The sequence below is a fragment of the Sarcophilus harrisii genome, chromosome 2 (genome assembly GCF_902635505.1).
Source record: "Sarcophilus harrisii chromosome 2, mSarHar1.11, whole genome shotgun sequence".
NCBI classification, from domain to species: domain Eukaryota; kingdom Metazoa; phylum Chordata; class Mammalia; order Dasyuromorphia; family Dasyuridae; genus Sarcophilus; species Sarcophilus harrisii.
This window is the reverse complement of record NC_045427.1, coordinates 271,615,239-271,637,896: the sequence shown is the minus strand read 5'-3', so window position 1 is coordinate 271,637,896 and position 22,658 is coordinate 271,615,239. Positions and strand designations below refer to the sequence as shown.

The following is a 22,658-nucleotide window of genomic DNA, read 5'->3' as shown; positions in this document are numbered from 1 at the left end:
CAATTGCTGGCAATCAAAATTGTTTTCATTTCACCCCTTGTGCTCTGATTCTTAATCTCTACTGGAATACTTAGCAAAAAAACTGAGTTGATAGCAGTTCAGACACAATAAGCCTGATTCTCTTCTGCATATCTTTAAAAGCAAAAGGGAAGATTTTTTCTGATTTTCTTTTCAAGTCCAAGGGCAGAATCACTAATATAGACTACAACCCATGAAGCTACCAATGTGGACACTCAAGATCATGTGAACAAGAAGTATGGAAAGGTTGGCTTTGTAGTTCCCCTAAACTGTCCCTTTTTCCTATTTAGCAATTAGCATTAAATACTTTAATATCACCTGACTAGTTTATCATTGCCCCTAAAATGAGGCAGCCCCAGAGACTCCAACTGTGTTAATATAGAAAGTCAGGCTGCCAAAAAAGCTTACCCTACTATTCAATTGTGACTTTTCTATTGCAAACAGAAGTTTTTCAGAATCCCAAAAGCTACATGGGTGAAGAAGAAGGTACAGACTTGGCCTTTCTGGCTTACTCACATGAAGCCCAAGAAAGGGACCACCAAGCTCTAGATTGGTGACCTTGCCAAAAACATGGCTACATCAAAGACATAATCCATGGTCTAGGCCAGATGTTCCTCTTGCAAAGCAGCTTTCTGGGATTCTTACTGATTTAAAAAGAGGAAAGAGTTTTTCATTGTTGTCAAAGACATTCATATTGGGGAGTTTATGTATTGTGGTAAGAAAGCTTAACTCAACATTGGCAATGTCCTCACAATTGGTACTATGCCTGAAGGGACCATTTTGTGCTGTCTAGAAAGAAAAATGCCTGGAGGCAGGGTAAGCTTGCCCATGCATCTGGAAACTATGCTACTTGCCCAATTCCTGAAACTAAGAAAACATTAATGAAATACCTTCAGGCTTTTAAAAAGTGATTTCTGTAAAACTATGGTTAGTGTTGTTGCTGGAGGAGGTCATATTGATAAATCCATCCATAAAGCAAATCATGCCTACCACAAATATAAGGCCAAGAGAAATGGCTGCCTTTATATCCAGGGTGTGCCCATGAATCCTGCAGAACATCCCCTCAGAGGAAATAATCAGAAGCATATAAGAAAATTATCCACTATTCAAGATGTCCCAGTGGGACAAAAGGTATGTCAAGATGTGCTGGTTAGTTCTGAGATACCAAGACTGTACAGAAGAAGGAACTAAAGTACAGAATCCTAATAATAAAAATTATTTTGGAAATTATATAAATAGAATTATATTTATAATTCACTAGTAGTTACTTAGATTGCATAACTTTTGACAAACATGAAAAGACTTAACATGAACTGATGTAAAGTGAAATGAGCAGAACCAGAAGACCTTGCAAATGGTAACAACAATATTATTTGATGATCAACTATGAACAAATTAGCTTTTCTCATAAATACAATAATCTAAGACCAGTCCAAAGGACTCATGATGGAAAATGCAATCTACATTAAGAGAAAGAATTGAGGGATTCTGAATACAGATTAAAATATACCATTTTCACTTTTCTTTATTTTTTTTCCTTTTGGTCTTTTTCTTCTTTCACAACATGAGTAATATGGAAATGTTTTACACGATTGAACATCTACAACCTATATCAAATTGCTTATTGTTTTAGAAAAGAATAGAGGAAGAAAAATTGGAATCAAAATTTTAAAAAATGAATGTTAAAAATTATCTTTACATGTAATTGAAAAAATACTATTACTATTAAGAAAAAAGAATTTGGAACCTTCAACAATACTGTGGGACTACGTAAAATTAGGTGCTATTTGTATAAAACTGTTAGGTTGAAGGAAAAAGCTAGGTCCTCTGACTTTGAAATTAGTAAGTTCTTATACCTCATCAGTGAATAATTTGAATATGAATTTTTCCTGTCTGTCCTCTTCTTTCCCTGCCAGATATATATTAAAACAGAAAGTTTAGAAGAAAGAAAAACCCACAACTCTTTATTAAAAAAATGACTGGCTCAACATTTACTTAGCAGTATGAATTACAAACTTTAAAAGAAAGTCTCGCTAGTCCCATCAGTGGAACTTCCAAGAAAATTCCACAGTCCAGCAGCTAGATGGCGCAGTGGATAGCGCCTGACCCTGGAATCAGGAGGACCTGAGTTGAAAATTGACTTAGTCACTTAACACTTCTTAACTATCTAGGCCTAGGCAACTCACTTAATTTCAATTGCCTTGCCAAACAAACAAATATATGTGTGCTGTTGTTGGTGCAGTGGATAGAACACTGGCCTTGAAGTCAGTGGTCCGTGATTATGATGGAATACTATTGTGCTATAAGAAATGATAAACAGAATACTCTCAGAAAAACCTGCAAGATCAAATGTACTATGTAAAAAGTAACAGCTTCTCTTAAGAGAGATAATTCAGTCTACTTATTGTATGGTGTATTATAATTGGTATAACTTCTTGAATTTCAATTTCCTATCTAATTGCTTCTGTTTGCTATTCACTCTGTGTGGTAGTTATGTGTAGCTGGCATTTGGTTTAGAAGAGAATGAAGCCTTCATATATATAACTTGGGGCACTTTTTTCCAGATTAAAGACAAAACAAGCAGGAAATGTAGTTTGAATTTAAGTTATTTCCCCTAGACACATGGCCAGCAACACTCTTAATTGTAACCCAAATCAGATATAATGTAAAAATGTAATGGGAAATAGTAAAAATAAATAAATAAATAAAAATACAATAAAACTTAAAAAATATAACATTTTGGCTAAATCAGTCTTAAATAGCCAATACCTTCCCACCTTTCCTCAATCTTCTATACTCTCTGATTAAAGGATTGGAAGGATACAGCACTGAATTCCTCCCAAAGCTTTTCTTTATAGAATACAGAAAGGATTTGGATTTTCTATTCATTTAATTTTCCATCTAAAACTACTTGATTTTTACTCCTTTAAATAAGATGCCCCACACGAGAAATTACATACACACTCAATATGAGTATAGAAATCTATCTTACCCTGCAGGATAATAGGTGGAAAATGGGATATGGGAAGGGAGGAGGGTGATAAAAGAGAGGATATATTGGGGGAGGGGTGGTCAATAGCATTTTGAGGATGAGCAAGGTGAAAGGAGAGAGAGAATAGAATAAATTGGGCGGGGAGGGGAAGTGGAGAATACACATAGCAATAGTAATTGTAAAAAGAATTTTGAAGCAAGTTTCCCTAAGGCCTCATTTTTTAAACAGAGGAAAATGAATCAAATTTATTTTTAAAAATAAGTCATTATTTTCAGCAATGACGTGATTTAGGCCAATTCTAATAGACTTGTGATGGAAAGAGCCATCTGCATCCGGAAAGAGGAATATGGGGGCTGAACATGGATAACAACATAGTATTTTTACCTTTTTGTTGTTTGCTTGCTTTTTTTCTTTCTCATTTTTTTTCTTTTTGATCTGATTTTTCTTGTGCAGCATGATTAATGTGGAAATATGTTTAGAAGAATTGCACATGTTTAGCCTATATTGGATTGCTTGCTATCTAGGGGAGGGAAGGTGGGGGAAAGGAAGGGAGAAAAATTTGAAACACAAAGTTTTGCAAAAGTGAATGTTGAAAACTATCTTTGCATATATTTTGAAAATAAAAGCTATCATTAAAAATTGTCAAAAAAAATTGGAAAAAGAGCTATGCCCAAATTGACAAACAATCAAAAGATGTGATCTTCATCCAAAGGGTTATAAATCCAGGCACATCCTTTGACCTAACAATACCACTAGGCATGAGTACCAAAAAAGATTTTTAAAAGGAGTGGGGGGGGGGGGGGGGGAAGAGGAAAGGGACCTATGTACAAAAATGTTTGTAACAGCTCTCTTCTCTCTCTCTCTCTTTTTTTTTTTTTAACATAGTAAGTCATTTTATTTATTTATTATTATTATAATTTTTATTTACAAAGCATATGCATGGATAATTTTTCAACAGTGACTCTTGCAAAATCTTCTGTTCCAACTTTTCCCCTCCTTCCCCCCACCTCCTTCCCTAGATGGCAGTTAGTCCAATACATATTAAATATGTTAAAGTATATGTTAAATCCTATATATATATATATAATATACATATGTGTATGTGTATGTATATATATATATGTATATAGATAGATAGATAGATAGTTATCTTGCTGTATAAGGAAAATTGGATCTAGAAAGAAAGAAAAAAAACCTGAGAAGGAAAACAAAAATGCAAGCAAACAATAACAGAAAAAGTGGAAATGTTATGTTGTAGTCCCCACTCATTTCCCATAGTTCACTCTCTAGGTGTAGCTGATTTTCTTCTTTACTGAACAATTGGAACTGGTTTGAATCATCTCATTGTTGAAGAGAGCCATATCCATCAGAGTTGATCATTGTATAACCTTGTTGTTGCCATGTATAATGATTTCTTGGTTTTGCTTATTTCACTTAGCATCAATTCATGTAAGTCTCTCCAGGCCTCCCTGAAATCATCCTGCTGGTCATTTCTTACAGAACAATAATATTCTATAACATTCATATACCACAATTTGTTCAGCCATTTTTTAATTGATGGGTATGCATTCAATTTCCAGTTTCTAGCCATTACAAAAAGGGCTACCACAAACATTTTTGCACATGTGGGACCCTTTCCCTTCTTTAAGGTCTCTTTGGGATATAAGCCCAGTAGTAACACTGCTCAATCAAAGGGTATGCACAGTTAGATAACTTTTTGAGCATAGTTCCAAATTCTTCTCCAGAAGGGTTGGATTAGTTCACAATTCCACCAACAATGCATCAGTGTCCCAGTTTTCCCACATCCCCTCCAACATTAGTCATTTTCTTTTCCTGTCATCTTAGCCAATCTGAGAGGTGTGTAGTGGTATGTCAAAGTTGTCTTAATTTGCATTTCTCTGATCAATAATGATTTGTAGCACCTTTTCATTTGACTATAAATAGTTTCAATTTCTTCATCTGAAAATTGTCTGTTCATATCCTTCAACCATTTATTAATTGGAGAATGGCTTGATTTCTTATAAATTTGAGTCAATTCTCTATATATTTTAGAAATGAGGCCTTTATCAGAACTTTTGAATGTAAAAAATGTTTTCTCAGTTTATTGCTTCCCTTCTAATTTTGTCTGCATTAGTTTTGTTTGTACAAAAACTTTTTAACTTAACATAATCAAAATTTTCTATTTTGTGATCAATAATGATTTCTAGTTCTTCTTTGATCACAAATTCCTTCTTCCTCCACAGGTTTGAGAGGTAAACTATCCTATGCTCTTCTAATTTATTTATAATCTCATTCTTTATGCCTAGATCATGAACCCATTTTGACCTTATCTTGACATATGGTGTTAAGTATGGGTCAGTGCCTAGTTTCTGCCCTATTAGTTTCCAATTTTCCCAGCAGTTTTTGTCAAATAATGAATTCTTATCCCAAAAGCTGGGGTCTTTGGGTTTGTCAAACATTACATTGCTATAGTTTTTAAGACTATTTTATCCTGTGAATCTAACCTATTCCACTGATCAACTAGTCTATTTCTTAGCCAGTACCAAATGGTTTTGATGACCACTGCTTTATTAATATAGTTTTAGATCTGGTACAGCGAGGCCACCTTCATTTGATTTTTTAAAAATATTTTTAACATTAGTTCCCTTGAAATTTTTGACCTTCTGTTCTTCCAGATGAATTTTGTTGTTGTTTTTTCTAGGTCAGTAAGATAGTTTCTTGGGAGTTTGATTGGTGTAGCACTAAATAGATTGCTTTGGAGAGTATTATCATCTTTATTATATTAGCTTGACCTATCCAAGAGCATTTAATATTTTTCCAGTTGTTTAGATCTGACTTCATTTGTGTGGAAAGTGTTTTATAGTTTTGCTCATATCATTCCTGACTTTCCCTTGGCAGATAGATTTCAGATATTTTATATTATTGACAGTTATTTTAAATGGAATTTCTCTTTTTTTTTTTTTTTTTGGAATTTCTCTTTGTATCTCTTGCTATTGGATTTTGTAAGTGTTATATGAAAATGCTGATGATTTATGTGGATTTATTTTGTATCCTGCAACTTTGCTAAAGTTGTGGATTATTTCTAATAGCTTTTTAGTTCAGAGCAATGCTCTGAAATAACCAATTGTAAGTGATTTTGCTATTCTCAGCAGTACAATGATCCACAACTACACTAAAGGAATTATGATGAAAATCCTATCCATACTCAAAGAAAAAACTGATTATATCTGAATACAAATTGAATCATACTATCTCTCTATCTCTCTTTAACTTTATTTTTCTTGAAGGTTTTTTAATGGGGAGGGTCAATAAATGTTTTCTTTCACAGCATGCACAACATGAGTTTTCACATAACTTCACGTATGGTCTCTTAACGGGAGCTAGGGGTGGAGATAAGGGAAAGAATCTGAAACTCAAAAAAAAATTTTAATGTAAAAAAAAAAAAGGTAACTGGGGGAATTATTAAATGAATGAATGAGAAATCTAAAAAACAAATACACAAAAAAAGAATAAACAAAATGCTCCAGGTACCCTCTGATTCTCTCCCACTTTTCCAGCCTCCTTTTGTGTGTTATCTTCCTTAGATTGTATGCTCCTTGAAGATAGTGACTATACTCTTTTCCTTATTGTATCCCCAGCACTTCTCACAATGCCTGGCACATTTTTGTTATTCAGTCATGTCAGTTCTGACTCTTTGTGACCTCATTTTCAGTTTTCTTGGCAAAAATACTGGAACGGTCTGCCATTTCCTTCTCATTTTATAGTGTAAATTGAGGCAAACAGGGTTAATTGACTTGTCCAGGCTTACACAGATAGCACCTGAGGCTGGATTTGAACTCAAGTCTTTCTGACTCCAGGACCAGAGCTCTATCTGTTGTCACCTAGTTGCCTATAGTTGGCCCATAGCAGACACTTAATAAATGTCTATGGAATTGAATTTTAAAAACAATACAATAATGATCCTCAGGGATCCTTATGTATGGATTCATGGGCCTTGTTTCTATTGGAAAGATAAGACTGATAACACTACTGGTTTAGGCTAGCAATATTTAAGAGGTTGGATAAATATTATTCTAACCTCATATCATCTCTCTGAGGAAAGCGAAGCAGCAAGATTCATTATCCCCATCTTTTGCTCCCAGTCCTGTAGAAGATGGGTATGCAGAAGAATTTACAGTATATTTAGCTCCTGCTTGTTGGACACATAAAGAAAACTGTTTCTTTTTCTTTCTTTCTTTCTTTTTTAACTCAAAATTTATTTTATTTATTTATTTTTAATAGCCTTTTATTTACAAGTTATATGTATGGGTAATTTTACAGCATTGACAACTGCCAAACCTTTTGTTCCAATTTTTCCCCTCCTTTCCCCCACCCCCTCCCCTAGATGGCAGGATGACCAGTAGATGTTAAATATATTAAAGTATAAATTAGATACACAATAAATATACATGATCAAACCATTATTTTGCTGTACAAAAAGAATCGGACTCTGAAATATCGTACAATTAGCCTGTGAAGGAAATCCAAAATGCTGGCAGGCAAAAATATAGGGATTGGGAATTCAATGTAATGGTTCTTAGTCATCTCCCAGAGTTCTTTCTCTGGGTGTAGCTGGTTCAGTTCATTACTGCTCCATTGGATATGATTTGGTTGATCTTGTTGCTGAGGATGGCCAGGTCCATCAGAAATGGTCATCATATAGTATTGTTGTCGAAGTATATAATGATCTCCTGGTCCTGCTCATTTCACTCAGCATCAGTTCGTGTAAGTCTCTCCAGGCCTTTCTGAAATCATCCTGTTGGTCATTTCTTACCGAACAATAATATTCCATAATATTCATTTACCACAATTTATTCAGCCATTCTCCAATTGATGGGCATCCACAAAGAGGGCTGCCACAAACAACCCTTCTTTATGATCTCTTTGGGATATAAGCATAGTAGTAACACTGCTGGATCAAAGAGTATGCACAAAAACTGTTTATTTTTCAATAAACTCCAGGGATTCCTTATGATTTCTAGGAATATAAAATCCTCAAATATTCTAAGTCCTTCATAATCTGGCCCCCTCCTACCTTTCCAGGGTTTTTTCTTATCTCCTACACACTCTCGTTTATTCTGATACTGGTTTCCTTATGGTTTTTTAAACAGAATACATCACTTAACTCACTCTCCCTTGCCTGGAACTCCCTCCTCGTCTTTCCCTACTGGCTTCTCTAGCTTCCTTCAGGTCCCAGATAAAATTCTACCTTCTACAAGAATTCATGCCTGATCCCCCTTAATGCTAGTGCCTTCTCTTTATTGATTATCTCCAGTTTATCTTGTGTAGATCTTGCTTGTACATAGTTTGCATAGTTTCTATTAGCCTGAGCTCCTTAAGAGCAGAGACTTTTAAAATGTTTTTCTTTGTATACTTAGTGCTTAGCCCAATTCATAGGTCATAGTAGATGATTTTTATTATGTAGTAGCATTTATTTTGCTTGTTGATTGTTGACAGACTGGGCAACATACACAGATACACAAAGACACTTTACAAAGGTATCAATGGGACCTTTTAAAAATACAGAGAAGGAAGTTCAGGGAGGATGCAGATATGCAGAAAAATATTGATACTATAATGTTAAACTTATTATATGCTTTAAAAAATAAATCATTTATAATCATATACAGTCCCCTTCCCTGTTATCCACTCATGGAAATATACATGTTTGTTGGTGACTGTCAAATTCCTACTGTAAAAAGGAAAATAAAAAGGAGTAATGTCTGAGTAATAGCTATATTTTTTGTGTTTTTTAGCTATAGAACACTAATTTAAAATTTCTGAATTTCAGAGTTCAACCTAGATCATAACAAATTGTACATGTGGGAGAGAAAGCAGCATGATGTTATGTTCTCAGAACTACTTTATCTAAAGAATATTTGAAGAAATAGAGAAGAATTAAAGGGAAACAAAGACCATTTTTGGAGAGCTTCAATAGACTTATTGGGTTAAAAGAGTGTAAAGTTAGAGGAAAAAAAGAAAGGATTCTAGGGATTTTTGTTTTTGTCTCTAAGGAAAATTAATATCAAAAGAATTAGAAGCAGAGTGAGGACGATTAAAGACTATTCCATAGCTTTATGAACTGTATAAGTCTCAGATTTATTTGTTTGCTTAAAAATACCATCTAGTTATGTATTGGACCCCATAAGGAAATAAGTTTCAAAGACTGTGCTACTTGGATTTCTATAATCTTTTGGTGTTACTCTCTTATTCTAAGATGGACATAGGAGCCAGCTTCATAGATATGGGAGAAAGAATGGTATAGCAGGAAAAGTGATCAGATTTGGACTTAGAAAAAATCTGAGCTTGAGTCTTTTGAAGTCCTCATTAACTATAAATTAGACCATATTTCTAAGGTACTTCCTAGTCTAAAACCTAGTTCTGAGACTATGAAAGGGAAGGAAGTCGCCACTTAAAAATCCATTATGTAGAGAGGGTAGTCTTGGAGACCTAGGAAATCAACGCAACAAAGTATTGTCTGTATTAAGAGGGGAAGGGTAGAGAGATAAAGGGAGACCAACACTAGGTACTCAGTGGTCAAAAAGAGCAGAATTCTTTTAAGGAACTGTCACTTCGTAAACGTGTCCTTGCTAATCTGATTACTTTTTTTTGAAATTCCGAGGTTGGGCATATGTGTTCATCCTGCGTACCAGTGAATCAATTTGTTGTATTTTTCCTAATCAGAGTTGCAATGAGATGCAATAATGAAAAAAAGGAATATAATTAGGATTGCGCAGCGGTGTGTGTGTGTGTGTGTGTGTGTGTGTGTGTGTAACTTTGGGAGGAAAACATTTTATTTGACAGGCATTACATTTACATTCTAGAGCAAAGACCGGAGAAAGAATGGAAACAGTATTCAGAATTGAAGTTAGAAAAATCTGGGCTTGAATCTCCTAGTTCTCACTAACTACAAGTCTGACTGTTCTATGACGCTTCCTTATCTAAAACTTCTAAAATTGACGGTTCCTTACAAGGAAGGATTCAGCTTTTTTCAAGCACGGTATAGTGTTGATCTTTCCACCCTTCCTGTCTTAAGACACACAGAAGCAAGAGATGGGGTCAACTTTGTAAAATATATATGCATTGTAGAGAGTACTATGAATTTCTGATAGACACATAAACATAATACATCTAGTGGTATATATGCATACATGTATGTACATATGCCATATCCCATTATTTCTCTACCCTCCCCCTCTTTAGACACATAAAAACAGGGAATATTTTACAATTCACCAGAGTCCCTGCTCATATAAATACAAATATATTTTTATAACTACTTCGATATAATAGATTATCTTTGTAATCCTTGCATTAAATTTCATGCATTTAAAAACATTAATCAGGAAAGGGGTTCATAGCTTTCAAGATTGTTTCAGGGATCCAGGACATTAGAACTCCTAGTCCCGCTGGGAAGCGCAGGGAAACTTGAGGACTTTGCCTGGAGGTCGCCCTATTTTCTCCTCCCCATTTTCCCACACTTGCCAGTCCGGCGGGAAGCCTCCTTCCCCTATGCAGGCTGGATTTCTAAATGGGGGTTCTAGGAAGGGGGAAGAGGGAAGGGCGCGGGCCGACAGGAGCCAGGGAGGAGAGCTTCCTCCAGCAGCCACTTCCCTCCCCTACTCCGCCCCCCCACCATCCCATCCCCCATTCCCCCGTCCCCGCCGTCTCCTAGCCCAGATTGATTGGTGGGGGCCGCAGTCCCCTTCCGGGATGCAGGCGGAAGTCGGTTAAATTTGAATCTTCGGGGCCGTTGGTCGGGGTTCAGATCGGGGTTCTCGCGGCTGCCTGAGGAGAAAGAGGAGGAGGAAAGGGATGGAAAAAATAGAAATTGTCGCCGCTGGGCCCTGTGGAGGTCTCCCGGCAGCTTCCTCGGTGAGTCTCCGAGAAACGAGTTCAGGACATTTTTTTTTGCCTGGGCTTGGAGGGCCTCCGGGCTAACTGAATGATCTTGTCACTCTTCTACCTTGCGCTGGTCAGCTCCAAGGATGCTTGGGGGCGGAAAGCTGGGGGTGGGATGGGTGCTGGAGGTGGGGAGTGCTGGAAGGATCGTGAACAGAGTTGTCCCCCACCGCAAGTTGTGGATATGGGAAATGGAAGCCCTGCGTTTGGAGGGACGGGGGGAGGGGGGGGGAGGGAGAGTAAGCTCCTGGTCATCGGATGGGTAGTACCAGTGGGCTGCTCTTTGTCCTCTGTCTTAAACCTCGGCGTGCGTGTGTCTGAGGCTTTGCAATTTGTAGAATGCAATTTCAACACCAACAGTCTGAATTTACAACAATTCATTTCTTTCTAGAAACTTGCTAGTGTTTCCTAGGAGATTAGTTGAAATCCATGTCAGGGAATGTAAGTCCCATTCCATAAGTAGGGCTCTTCTTGGTCGCTGCTAGTTCTGCTTTGTTGTAGTTGTTGATTTGTTTTGGGTTTTGTTTTGTCTTTTTAAAGTGAAAAATTCAGGAAATGCAGAATGGAAGATTAGGGTTGGAACTACCTCAGCAATCCTTCTTCCTCTCATTCCTCTCCTGTTGTTTGGAACAGTTTCTGGGTGAAAAATTCCTATACAAAAAAATCATGACTTCTAGCCTTAAGTTGTAGGTCTGGGGATAGAGTGCTAGGGGAGTGTCTATTCTTTAAAATCTTTGGGGGATTTAGACTGAAATCTGAGTATCCTTTGGTCTAGCAGAATCTTATTTAAAAAAAAAAAAAAAACCAGACACACATTAACATTTTTCCTTACCGCAAAAAATCCGACTCCTTTGCTTTATTTAAATTCCAGACGGGTGCCTTTGGGCTGAAATGAGATCTGCCCCAAGTTTCGGAGGTCTTTGTTGTTTGATAATAAAGGAACAAAACAAACAGAACCGCAGCCCTGCCTTTTCACCTTCTGTCCTGTTATTGAAATCAGAAATTTTAATCACACACACACTATTGTCTAGAATTAAATTTTTTAATCATGTTTGACAATCCTGAATTTTCAGAACTCTAGCTTATTACAAAACAAGTGTCTTTTAGCTCAACCATAAATTAAACTTTAAATATTGTACATCTTGCAGCAATGAAAACTGCCAAGTGAATATGAAGTAGCTTTTATCAGGACAGTATTTTTTAGTTCGATGGAATGATTAGCACAATGTGGGCATTAAAACATTCATTACTGCAAACAACCAATAATGTTAATTAACTAGCACAAAAAGATAGCTTCTCTGTCATTTTACTCAGTTCTCAGGGATAATGCCAACCTCAGCATTAGCAATAAGAACATATTAAAATGAAGGTTTGGGGTTCATTTAGTTTTGATACTTTCTAAAGATTTATTGTAAGCAAAGAAAAACTCAGGAAACAAACTCCTTGGATGAATGCTGGTCAGTATCTGCTTTGGGCATTAAGAAATTTAATGATTTTCCAGGGCCAGAGGCTAGACTTGAAACTTGGGTCTTACTGACTTCTACCTTCTATTCATTAAATCACACTTCCCCTCATAAGAAAGCATAATAGTACCTCCCTATTTCATTGATGACTGGACAAAGCTCACCACTTCAATATTTCACAATAGATGGTAATGCTTTATTTGAGTGCTTTGGATGAATGCGTTAGAAATAAAAAGTTTTATATTCTCCATCCATTTTGATGATCATAGGAATGACCTTAACATTGGTTGTTACCCTCTTTCCCTTGCAGAGAAGGCACCTCTGCTCAGAAAAGTCCTAATTCACTTCAGAAGTTAAGCATAATTTACAGAGACCCTTTCATGATCATTTCTAATCCCTCACCCATTATCTTCTATTTGTTTTGTATATATTTTATACTTGCTAATGTATATGTATTGTCTCCCTCCTTTGGAAGGAAAGCTCCTTGAGGCTCAGGTTGTTGAATTTGTATCCTCTCAATTTTTTGTGTCTGCTACTTTGCAGACACTTAATGAAAGTGTCTTGGTTGATTGAAAGGAAATGGGGATTTGGAGCTGGAAGGGCTTTTAGTGATCATCTATTTCAGCCTTCTTTTATAGAATCACTGAGACTCAGAAAGATGAATTGATTTCACAAAGGTTACAAAGTTAGTAATTGGGAAAATTGAGATTTCACTTTGAGTGTTTTGGATTCCAGTTTGGTGCTTTTTCCTCTACTATTTGACTTTTATCGGTTCATCAGTATAGGCAATGTTATATGTAGAACACATACTGTTTCTTTTAGTAAACATTTCTTACATTCTCTGTGCCCGTATGCTAAGCTAGACATTTTTGTATTTCCCTGCACAAAATTAAGATATTGTTCTGGACCTCATAGTGCTTACTGTTTAATAGAAATACACTACCAACAGAAAACATGTATTACTTATGAAGTGCATTGAGCAGTTGAAAAACAAATTACTATACTAGATTTAAAAGGAAATGGGGAGAGTGTTCAAATTAGAGAAAGTATTGTAGATGAATTTTTTAACATTTGGTTGGAAATTTTAAAAGTTAGGTCGGAATTCAGTAGATGAAGGTGAATTCTTGGTATAGGAAATACCATAAAGTCAAAGTGTAAGAAGAATTTATGGCATGAGAGATTCCAGAGATTAGGATTATAGAATTAGAACTAGTAGGGATCTCAAGAGATGACTACCAGGTCCAGGGGTCCTCAAACTTTTTAAATAGGGGGCCAGTTCACTGTCCCTCAGATTGTTGGAGGGCCGGACTACAGTAAAAACAAAAATTTTGTTTTGTGGGTCTTTAAATAAAGAAACTTCATAGTCCTGAGTGAGGGGGATAAACGTCCTCAGCTGCTGCATCTGGCCCGCGGGCCGTAGTTTGAGGACCCCTGACCTAGACCAATCTTTATGTTGTACCATGGGGAGGAGGAAAATGGATGAGGGAGAGTGTGACTTGTTTTTCTTCAGAACCAGTTCCTTTTTCTATTCCACCGCTTCGTGTCTTTTAATTCAGTTTGTTTGGAGCACAGACTACTTAGCAGGCATTCTCAAACTACAGCCCGCAGGCCAGATGCGGCGGCTAGTAGAGAGATTCCAGACTTGGGATCAGGAAGACCTGAGTTCAAATCAGGCCTCAGACATATGATTTGGGGCATGTAACTCTTATTTGCCTTTATATCCTCATCTGTAAAATGAGTTGGAGAAGGAAATGGAAAATCACTCCCAATATTTTCCCCAAGAAAACTCTAATTGTGATTACAAAGAGCTGATTGGACAGGACTAAAATTACTGAACAACAACAAATCTATAAGAAAGCCAATTCTGGAAACACCATGGTACTCTTGTATAAGGAGGGCACAGTGGAAGTAGCAGTAGTTTATTTTGATAGTTGGTGAGGTGTGATGCTGTCCTTGGATAATGTGGTTGGAAGAGATGTGAAATGGAATTGACAAGATTTGGTTATTGATTAAATATGGGAAGTGAATAAGAAGAATGGATAAAAAGTTACCAAAGGTTACAAACATGAGACTGAAGCTGATACCACAAAGAGAAACAGTATCAAAATGAAAAGCCTTTTTAGGGAACAAAAAAGTGAGGGTTCTGTTATGTTTAATTTATGCAACTGAGACATTTAAATGGAGTTATTTGGTAAACAACTGGTGGAGTGGTTCTGGTTTTCAGAAGAGCTATTAAGTGGAAGAAATACATTGTCATCATCTTCATACAGGTAGCAGTTGAAGCTGTGAGTAAACAAATTATTATTTAGGGAGGGAGTGAACATTAGGAAAAGACATCAAGAAACTTGGGGAATATCATATTAAAAGGCTGACAAGGGGGTGGAGCAAATTAAGAAAATTCATTCAACATTTGAGCCAAAATTGTCTAGTTGTTTTCTATATGTGACATTTTATATTTTTCTTGCCCTTGAACAGGTTGTACCCACATGTACTCCTTATAAACCTTGGCCTCTGGGGGCAGCTAGATGGTGCAGTGGATAGAGCACAAACCCTGAAGTCAGGAGGACCTGAATTCAAAATCTGGTTTCAGACACTTAACACTTCCTGGCTGTGTGATCCTGGGCAAGTTACAGAACCCAATTGCCTCAGCAAAAAACAAAAACCAAAACCCTTAGCTTCTTAGATGTGCTAGTGTCCCTTAAGACCCAGCTCAGGTGCAATTTCCTATACATGGTATTTGCTGAACCCCCACTGTTGTCATTAGTGCTCCTGCCCCTTCTGAAATCACTTTGTATATATACTTATATTTGTATGTGTTGTATTTCCTTTAATAGAATCTTATCTTCTTGAGGGAAGATACTATGTTGTTTTTGTATCTTATTTATATTCAGTGGATCATTTATGTTGAATTGCTGTTATCTCTTAATTTCTAGTTAAGAGGAAATGGTCAATAGATTATACATATGTAGGATGCAAAGCATATTTCTCTTTTAGCTATTGTGCAAAAGAAAACAAGACCAAGGGGGGGGGGGGGGGGAAGAGAGAGAGAGAAGAATAAAGAATTTAAAAACTAAGCTTCAATCTTCATTCAGACTTCATCAATTCTTTCTTTGGAAGTGGATAGCATTTTTCATCATAAATCTTTTTGCATTATCTTGCATCATTGTATTGTTGAGAATAGCTAAATCATTCACAGTTGATCAGTGTATAACATTGCTATTATTGTATACATTGTTCTGATTCTTCTCACTTCACTTTGCATTGGTTCATATAAGTCTTTCCATGTTTTTCTGAAACCATTCTTGTCATTTCTTATAATACAATAGTTTTCCATTACAATCATATATACAGCTTCTTTAGCCATTCCCCATTAATGAACATTTCCTCAAACTCCAATTCTTTGCCACTAACAAAGAGGCTAACATAATTTTGTATGTATAAGTTTTTTTCCTTTAAAAAAAAAATCTGGTGTATAAACTTAGTAGTGGTATTTCTGGATCTAAGGATATGCATAGTAGAATACATTTTAAAAATTTTTCAATAGTATTTTATTTTCCAAATACATGGAAATATTGTAAGATTTTTTGTTCCAAAATTTTCTCCCTCCCTTTCTTACCTCCCCAAAATATCAATTAATTTGATATAGTTTAAATATGTTAAGTTCTTGTAAATATTTCCAAAAGGGAAAAAACATGAGAAAGGAAAAAAAACAAAGGAAAATTAAAAATATTATGCTTCCAAGTCATATTCAGTCGCCATAGTTCTCCTCTGGTTGTGGATAACATTTTCCATTCCAAGCCTATTGGAAATGCCAAGGATATGTATGTCCCTCCTTCCTTCTTTCCTTCCTTCCTTCCTTCTTTCCTTCCTTCTTTCCTTCCTTCCTTTCTTCCTTCCTTCCTTCTTTCCTTCCTTCCTCCCTCCCTCCCTCCCTTTCTTTCCCCTCCCTCCATCCCTCCCTCCCTCTCTCCTTCCTTCCTTCCTTCCATCCCTCCCTGCCAATTGGAGTTAAGTGACTTGCCCAGGGTCACACAGCTAATAAATGTTAAGTGTCTGAAACTGATTTGAATTTGGGGTTTTCGTGATTTCAGGGCCAGTGTTCTATCCATTGTGCCATCTAGCTGCCCTCTGCTCATCATTTCTTATAGAACAATAATATTCCTTTACATTCATATATCATTTACCAATTGATGGGCATCCACTTCACCCTCAGGTCAGGTGTTATATAGAAACAAAACAAATAAAGCATAGTATTAGGGGTGTTACGTGGTCTCATATGTTTTCCCATGGGATAATTAGAGCATCTTTTGTTGTTAACATTAAAGTTTATATTACTGTGGAGTCATATATCACATTCTCATACTCTGGCTCCCACTTTATATCTCACATATCCCTTCAGTTCTCAGTTTTGTGAAGGATTTTAAGAAGAGGCCATTGGCAATTGGGGAAATGGAAAATGCTTGTGATCCTGGAGCTATATTTTGAAGGAAGACCAAGATCTGTGAGGCAATGAATAAGAGAAAGTGAGAGATTGTGTTTCAGGCATGGAATTCTAGTACAAAAGCACAAATGGAGAAAACTGTGTTATGTGAGGAAGAAAGCTAGGTGAGCTATATTGAACTATAGGGTAGGATGTAATGTACAATTAATCTGGATAGATTAGGACCATTCTACAAAGACTTTTAAAACCTAAAGAATAGGGACTTCCAGGTCCCATGAGCAACAAAATGGTAGATTAGACCTTTTTAACAATTCCTACAACCTTTCAAACCTTTCCAAAACAGAAATAGTGTGTCAACGATAAGGTAGCTTTAACTATCTCCAAAGTCTTAAGACAACCAGAATCAAAAATAAGGTTTTAAAAAACCCAAATCCAGGAACTGATGCTCCCTGACCTTGAGCACATGCAGCACCTCTTCTTCCTTCCTTCTTTTCTAGTGCCAAAGAAATCCTGCTCCCACTCTACAGAAAAGTGTTTGCTTAGACTTTACTAAGCCAGCTTGGCTACAACCCTTTCAGAATAAAAACCTGCTTGCCCAAAGCTGTAACCTGGAAGTTCCAGCCCTGCAAAGCAATGAAGAACAGGTACTGGGAAAAAAGGATTCTAAATTGCTGATGACAAGTCAGAGAAGAGAGGAACAGAAGAAATGAGGCCATCAGGAATGTGTGTTCCAGTGTGCCTGTTGGGGCAAGGAGGAGAGTTGCAGTGCTATGCACTACTCTACCAAGCCTTAGGGAAAGAGCACCCAGCTGGGGACAGTTCTGACAATTCAAAAGTCAATTGGAGTAGAGACCTATGTTGGTGAACTGTGAAAGGAGTGTAAAAGGAGGCTGAGAGATTTTAAAAATCCAGGTCTCAAGGAAACAATCTAGAGGGAGGGAGTCAGAAAGTGAATGATAAGGAAAATGTGAAAGGAGTGAAAGGATTGTGAAAGGAGGCTGAGAGATTTTAAAATCCAGGCCTCAAGGAAACAATCTAGAGGGAGGGAGTCAGAAAGTGAATGATAAGGAAAATAAAGAGGGAAAAAAAAAAAAAAACCCAAAATGCTGTAGTAAAAGATTTGAAGAAAAAGAAGACCTTGAACATAAACAGACAAAACTATTAATAATAGAAGGAAATGTAAGCTCTAGTAAATTAGTTCAGACATCTATGAATAAATACTACAGTAACACAAAATACAAAGGGAAATGACCTAACACTTGATGAGACAGGATCTTGGAGAATATGAGAACGTGGAACCATTACATTGTTATTCCTGATTTTTTTTTTTTAATGAGAATTATGTGAGCACAGTTTATGTTCTACATAGTAAAAAATAATGAAGAGAATATGTAAGAGGACTTGCCAACCCTCCCTCCAGCCTTAGACATCACACAGGGCACGGCTCAGGTAAACTGAGGATAGCCTTGTAAGGGCGAACAAGATGGCGTTGGAAGGAAGGGGTCCCACACAAAGGAGCAACCTGGCAGTTCCCAGGAGAGGTGTGCCAAACCTTGGAGGGGAGTATCTTGATTGACCATTTCCCTATTAGGAAAGGAATGCTCACATTACAGTTACATGTAGCTTCCTGTAGAGAATCATGTATTTACTATAGGTTAGGATATGCTTATGTATGATATAAGAACTAGAAGCAGGCACTGACGAGATAAAAGGACTTGCAGTCTTTGTAATAAATCAGAGTCTTGCACCACCCTGGCTCTTGCCCTTCATTACTCACAGTCTTCGTTATTCAAGTGCTGCTTGAATACAGGACAGGCAGTGCTGCTCACATAATTCCACTCGGGAATTGAGGCAGAGACCCCCAACAAGAATGGAGGGGGAGGGGGGAAGCTTGTTTCTGCAATGGGAAGCCTCGCCAAAAAAACAAGAGGGAGAATAATGATTGGGAATGCAAATACACAGAAATAAAGGACCTAAAAGAAGAGAAGCAAAACCCAATTATGTTAAAAGAAAATATGCAAGCAAAACATAACAAACTCAATAGGCTGCACAGAGACTACTTGAGGGTTATAGGTTTCCTAGATGATTATTTCAGGACAAAAACCATAACACCATAAAGAAGAAAATATGATAAAAGATAACTTCCCAGAACTTCTGAACAAAAATGAATTCATAGATTGCCCTCCAGAACGAAAAGGAAGGCTGAAAACTCTTAAGACACATAGTGGTTAATTTTAACAATTCAGTTCAGAAACAAGTTCTTCAAGCCATCAGGAGAAAGACCTTCAAATACAAAGAAAAGATCATTCTAATAATGCAAGATTGTTTTACACCTACTTGAAAAGGGAGGGAATGGAATGATGTGTTGCAAAGAGCTGTGGTGCTCAAAATGCAGCAGCTCAAGCTGATTTGTCCTGCAAATCAGAGCTAAATCATACAGGACAAAAGGTGGGCATTCAACAATAGAGAAAAGTTAGAAAGAAAATGAGAAATGAAGAGATTCTTTGCCTCTTGAACATCCCATACTATAAAAATGCAGGAGGAGTGAATAAATACAGCAGGCAAAGACAACAAAAAAATGACAACAGAGACCAATAAGAGACTTCTTTCTAAATGTATATAAGGGGATGGATGAAGATGGCAGTCTGGTAGAAGTAACAATGAAGAGGCAAACTGGGTATTAGGGATAATGGTTTCCTAGTGATAAAATGATTGATGTATACTCAATGTGTAGAATATAAGCTCGAAGCCTCAGCCAGGGAGAATCAGGGACAAGTGGACAGAAAGCTGGAGGCTGGAGCCTGAAGGCTGGAGCATAAGCCCTTAGACTCAGACAGATTCATCCCATCTCACACCCCCTTGGTGACAGGCTCTCCTCCTTTGCTTCTCCACTGAAACCAAGACTCTGGAAAGCCTCCAGAAAACTAGCCAATCCCCAAGTGAAGGAGATAGGACTTTGAAAGAGATAATAAACGATTTGGACTTTCACCCCTGGCTGTACTTGTGGTGATTACTGAACTGAAATGAAGGGTGCCTCCAGAGACCCCAAGAAAACCTCAAGAGGGAACATTACATTTTAGAGAGAACATTACAATATACAATAACTACAACAATGTAAATACAAAGAATGACACACCAAAAAAAATCAAAATTAAATATAACAAAATTTAAAAGATCAAGTGAGACTCAGATGAAGACATATAAGAAGACATCTTCAATCTACCCTTTCATGAAAGTAGGAAGTTGACATGTTACATACTGAGCATGTTTTTGGACTTTTTCAATGTATTGATTATACTGACTTTTTTCCCCTGAGAAATATAGGATAATTTTCAGGGGTAATGGGGAGGAATATATGGGATATTATGGTGATGTAAACATAAAATACTAATAAAAACTTTTTTAAATAAAAAAAGATATAAGAACTGGCATTTGATTTTAGAGGAGGTAGTAGAATTTATTGAGTAAGCAGAATGATATGGTTAATCTACATTTAGAGGATGGAGTGGAAAGGGAAGAAACGATCAAATAAAAAGTGATGAGTATCTAAACTAAGGTGGTGGCTCTATGAATAGAGAAAAAGGATTCAGATGCAAGAGATAGGATATTGAGGGAAACAGATGAAATTCCATAATCATTATTATTATTAGACCCACATAATTCTATGACTTCTTCCAGCTCCATTCAGAATTAGTATTAATTAGAGTGAAGGAGGCAGTGGGAATAAGCCAGGGTTATTATTTGACAAGGGATTTGGGAATAAATAGTACAGAGGTGAATTGGTCAACAATAAAGTTAAAATTGAGAAAGGATGGAAAGTGAAGTTAAAATAGGACTTAAAGGCTTGAGAAAGTACTGAGGAGTAGAGGTATTAGAAGTTTTGATATGGGTATCGGTTTAGGAAGGTGAGACTTAGGGAAAGATTGAATGATAGAAAATTATAGTCAGGAATACTAAAGTTTTATTAAGAAACACTAGTGGGCAATGCTGATATTCATTGGCACTATCCTAAATTAGTTGCTAAAGAGGAGTGAAAGAGTTTGGCAGTAGGGATTTAAAGAGATAAAAGGCTTGGGATGATATATAATGGAGACTGATAGAATTTCAACAAGGATATTGAAGTTCCTTAATATAATTGTGGGAATTGGAAAAAGAGAGGAAGATAGTGAACTAAGTGCTGAATTCAGTGATTCATGATTTGAATTGGATAGATATTTTTATTTGAATTTCAAAGAGGATAACTTGTTGAGTGATGGTAGCAAAGGGACAAGTCTAGAAATAAGACTGGAGAACACAAAGTATTTCAACTCTCTTTCCAGGGTTAACGTGTGTGGGGACAGAAGAGTAGAAGAAGAGGAGCTATAACAAGGCCATGCTGGAGAGAATGACCAGGGAACTAATATATATTATGGAAAGATCCAAATCTCAGTGAGAACAAGAAGGTGAAAGGGAAGAATGGAGTATGAGAGAAAGACCTTTACAAAATAATAATCTTCCTATTTATTGATCTGCTCATTTCTTCTCCAATTAAAAGCTCTGTTGGCTCCTGATTTCATATATGATAAAATAACATTAACTTGACATTTAAGGTCTTTCATAAACTTTTTAAAGCATAGCACTTAAGAATCAGGAGAGACTTGTATTTGAATCCTACTTTTCCGACATTTCATTAGCTTGTTTAAGGATAAATGACCTAACTTCTAAAGGTTTTACTTTTTAATCTACATAACAGTTATTGAAGGATCAAATGAGATAATGTTTATAAAGTACTTCCTAAATCTGAAAGCTGTATGTAAACTTTATCTATTATTATTACTCTTTATGTGCTCTATTTTCTAGCCAAAGTGAAGTACTAATACTTTTTTACATTTGTGCATTTATTTATGCAAGCTCTTATATTTTTAATGTTATCCCTTTGTATTTGATTTATTTCCTTCAAAGTCTGAGATCGGGTGCCATCTGGAATCCACTCAGCTAGAAGTGATCCACACCTTAAAATTCTCTTTTCTCTCTATTGAACTTTAGTATTTATTTACCACACTTTACTGTTTAAATAGCTACTTATGTACATATTTTTTATTTCTTAGGGGTGCAGGACTAAGTAGTGGTATTGCTGGTTGAAAGAGCTAGCTAACTTTGGGAGGGTGTAGTTTCGAATTGCTTTTCAGAAAAGCTGGACTAATTTACTTATACCGGAAGTGCATGAGTGTATCTGTTTTCCTGTGGCCTTTTTAGCCTTGTCATTTTTCCATTTTGTCACTTTTGTAAGTGTGATGAATGTGTGGTAGATACTCAAGAGTTGCTTCAATATTGAAGTATCTAAATATTCATGATTTGGAACATTTTTTCGCATAGTTTTTCATGGCTTAGGTTTCCTCTTCTGAAAATTTCCCATTCCTGGATATTTTGGCCATTTATTGGTTAAGGAATCTCTTTTAATCATATTGGAATCAATTCCCTATATATTAGAAATTAGACGTTTAGTGAATATTGCTGCAAAAAAGTTTTCTCCATTTACCTACTTCTAATTTTAGCTGCACTGATTTTGTGTGTAAAAAAAAATAAATCTTATGTAATCAAAATTGTCCTTTTTACCTCTAATCTCTGTAAGCCCCTCTATTCCTTCTTTGGTTATTTACATATATATTTATGTGTTTTTACATATTTATATACATATGTACATACATAGATATGACTGAATTTTTTTTCTTGCTCCCTTAATTTGTGTCTAAATCATGTAGATATTTAGAGTTTATATTGATATAAAGATATTGTGACATATTGGTCTATACTTAGTTTCTGG

At 36.3% G+C, this 22,658-nt stretch overlaps 1 protein-coding gene and 1 pseudogene across 2 annotated transcripts in view; both read left to right on the top strand.

The window, feature by feature from the left end:
* Positions 1-488: 488 nt before the first annotated feature.
* Positions 489-10,783, top strand: LOC111720161 (annotated as a pseudogene).
* G2E3 (G2/M-phase specific E3 ubiquitin protein ligase) overlaps positions 10,752-22,658 on the top strand; it is a 63,523-nt gene continuing 51,616 nt past the window's right edge. The window contains exon 1 of one of the 2 annotated variants that reach the window (XM_023501173.2): positions 10,752-10,924. In XM_023501173.2, coding sequence (XP_023356941.1) covers positions 10,865-10,924 — 60 coding nt within the window. In that variant the 5' untranslated portion in view covers positions 10,752-10,864. The remainder of the gene's footprint in view (positions 10,925-22,658) is intronic. The other variant, XM_023501178.2, reaches the window with a different exon arrangement.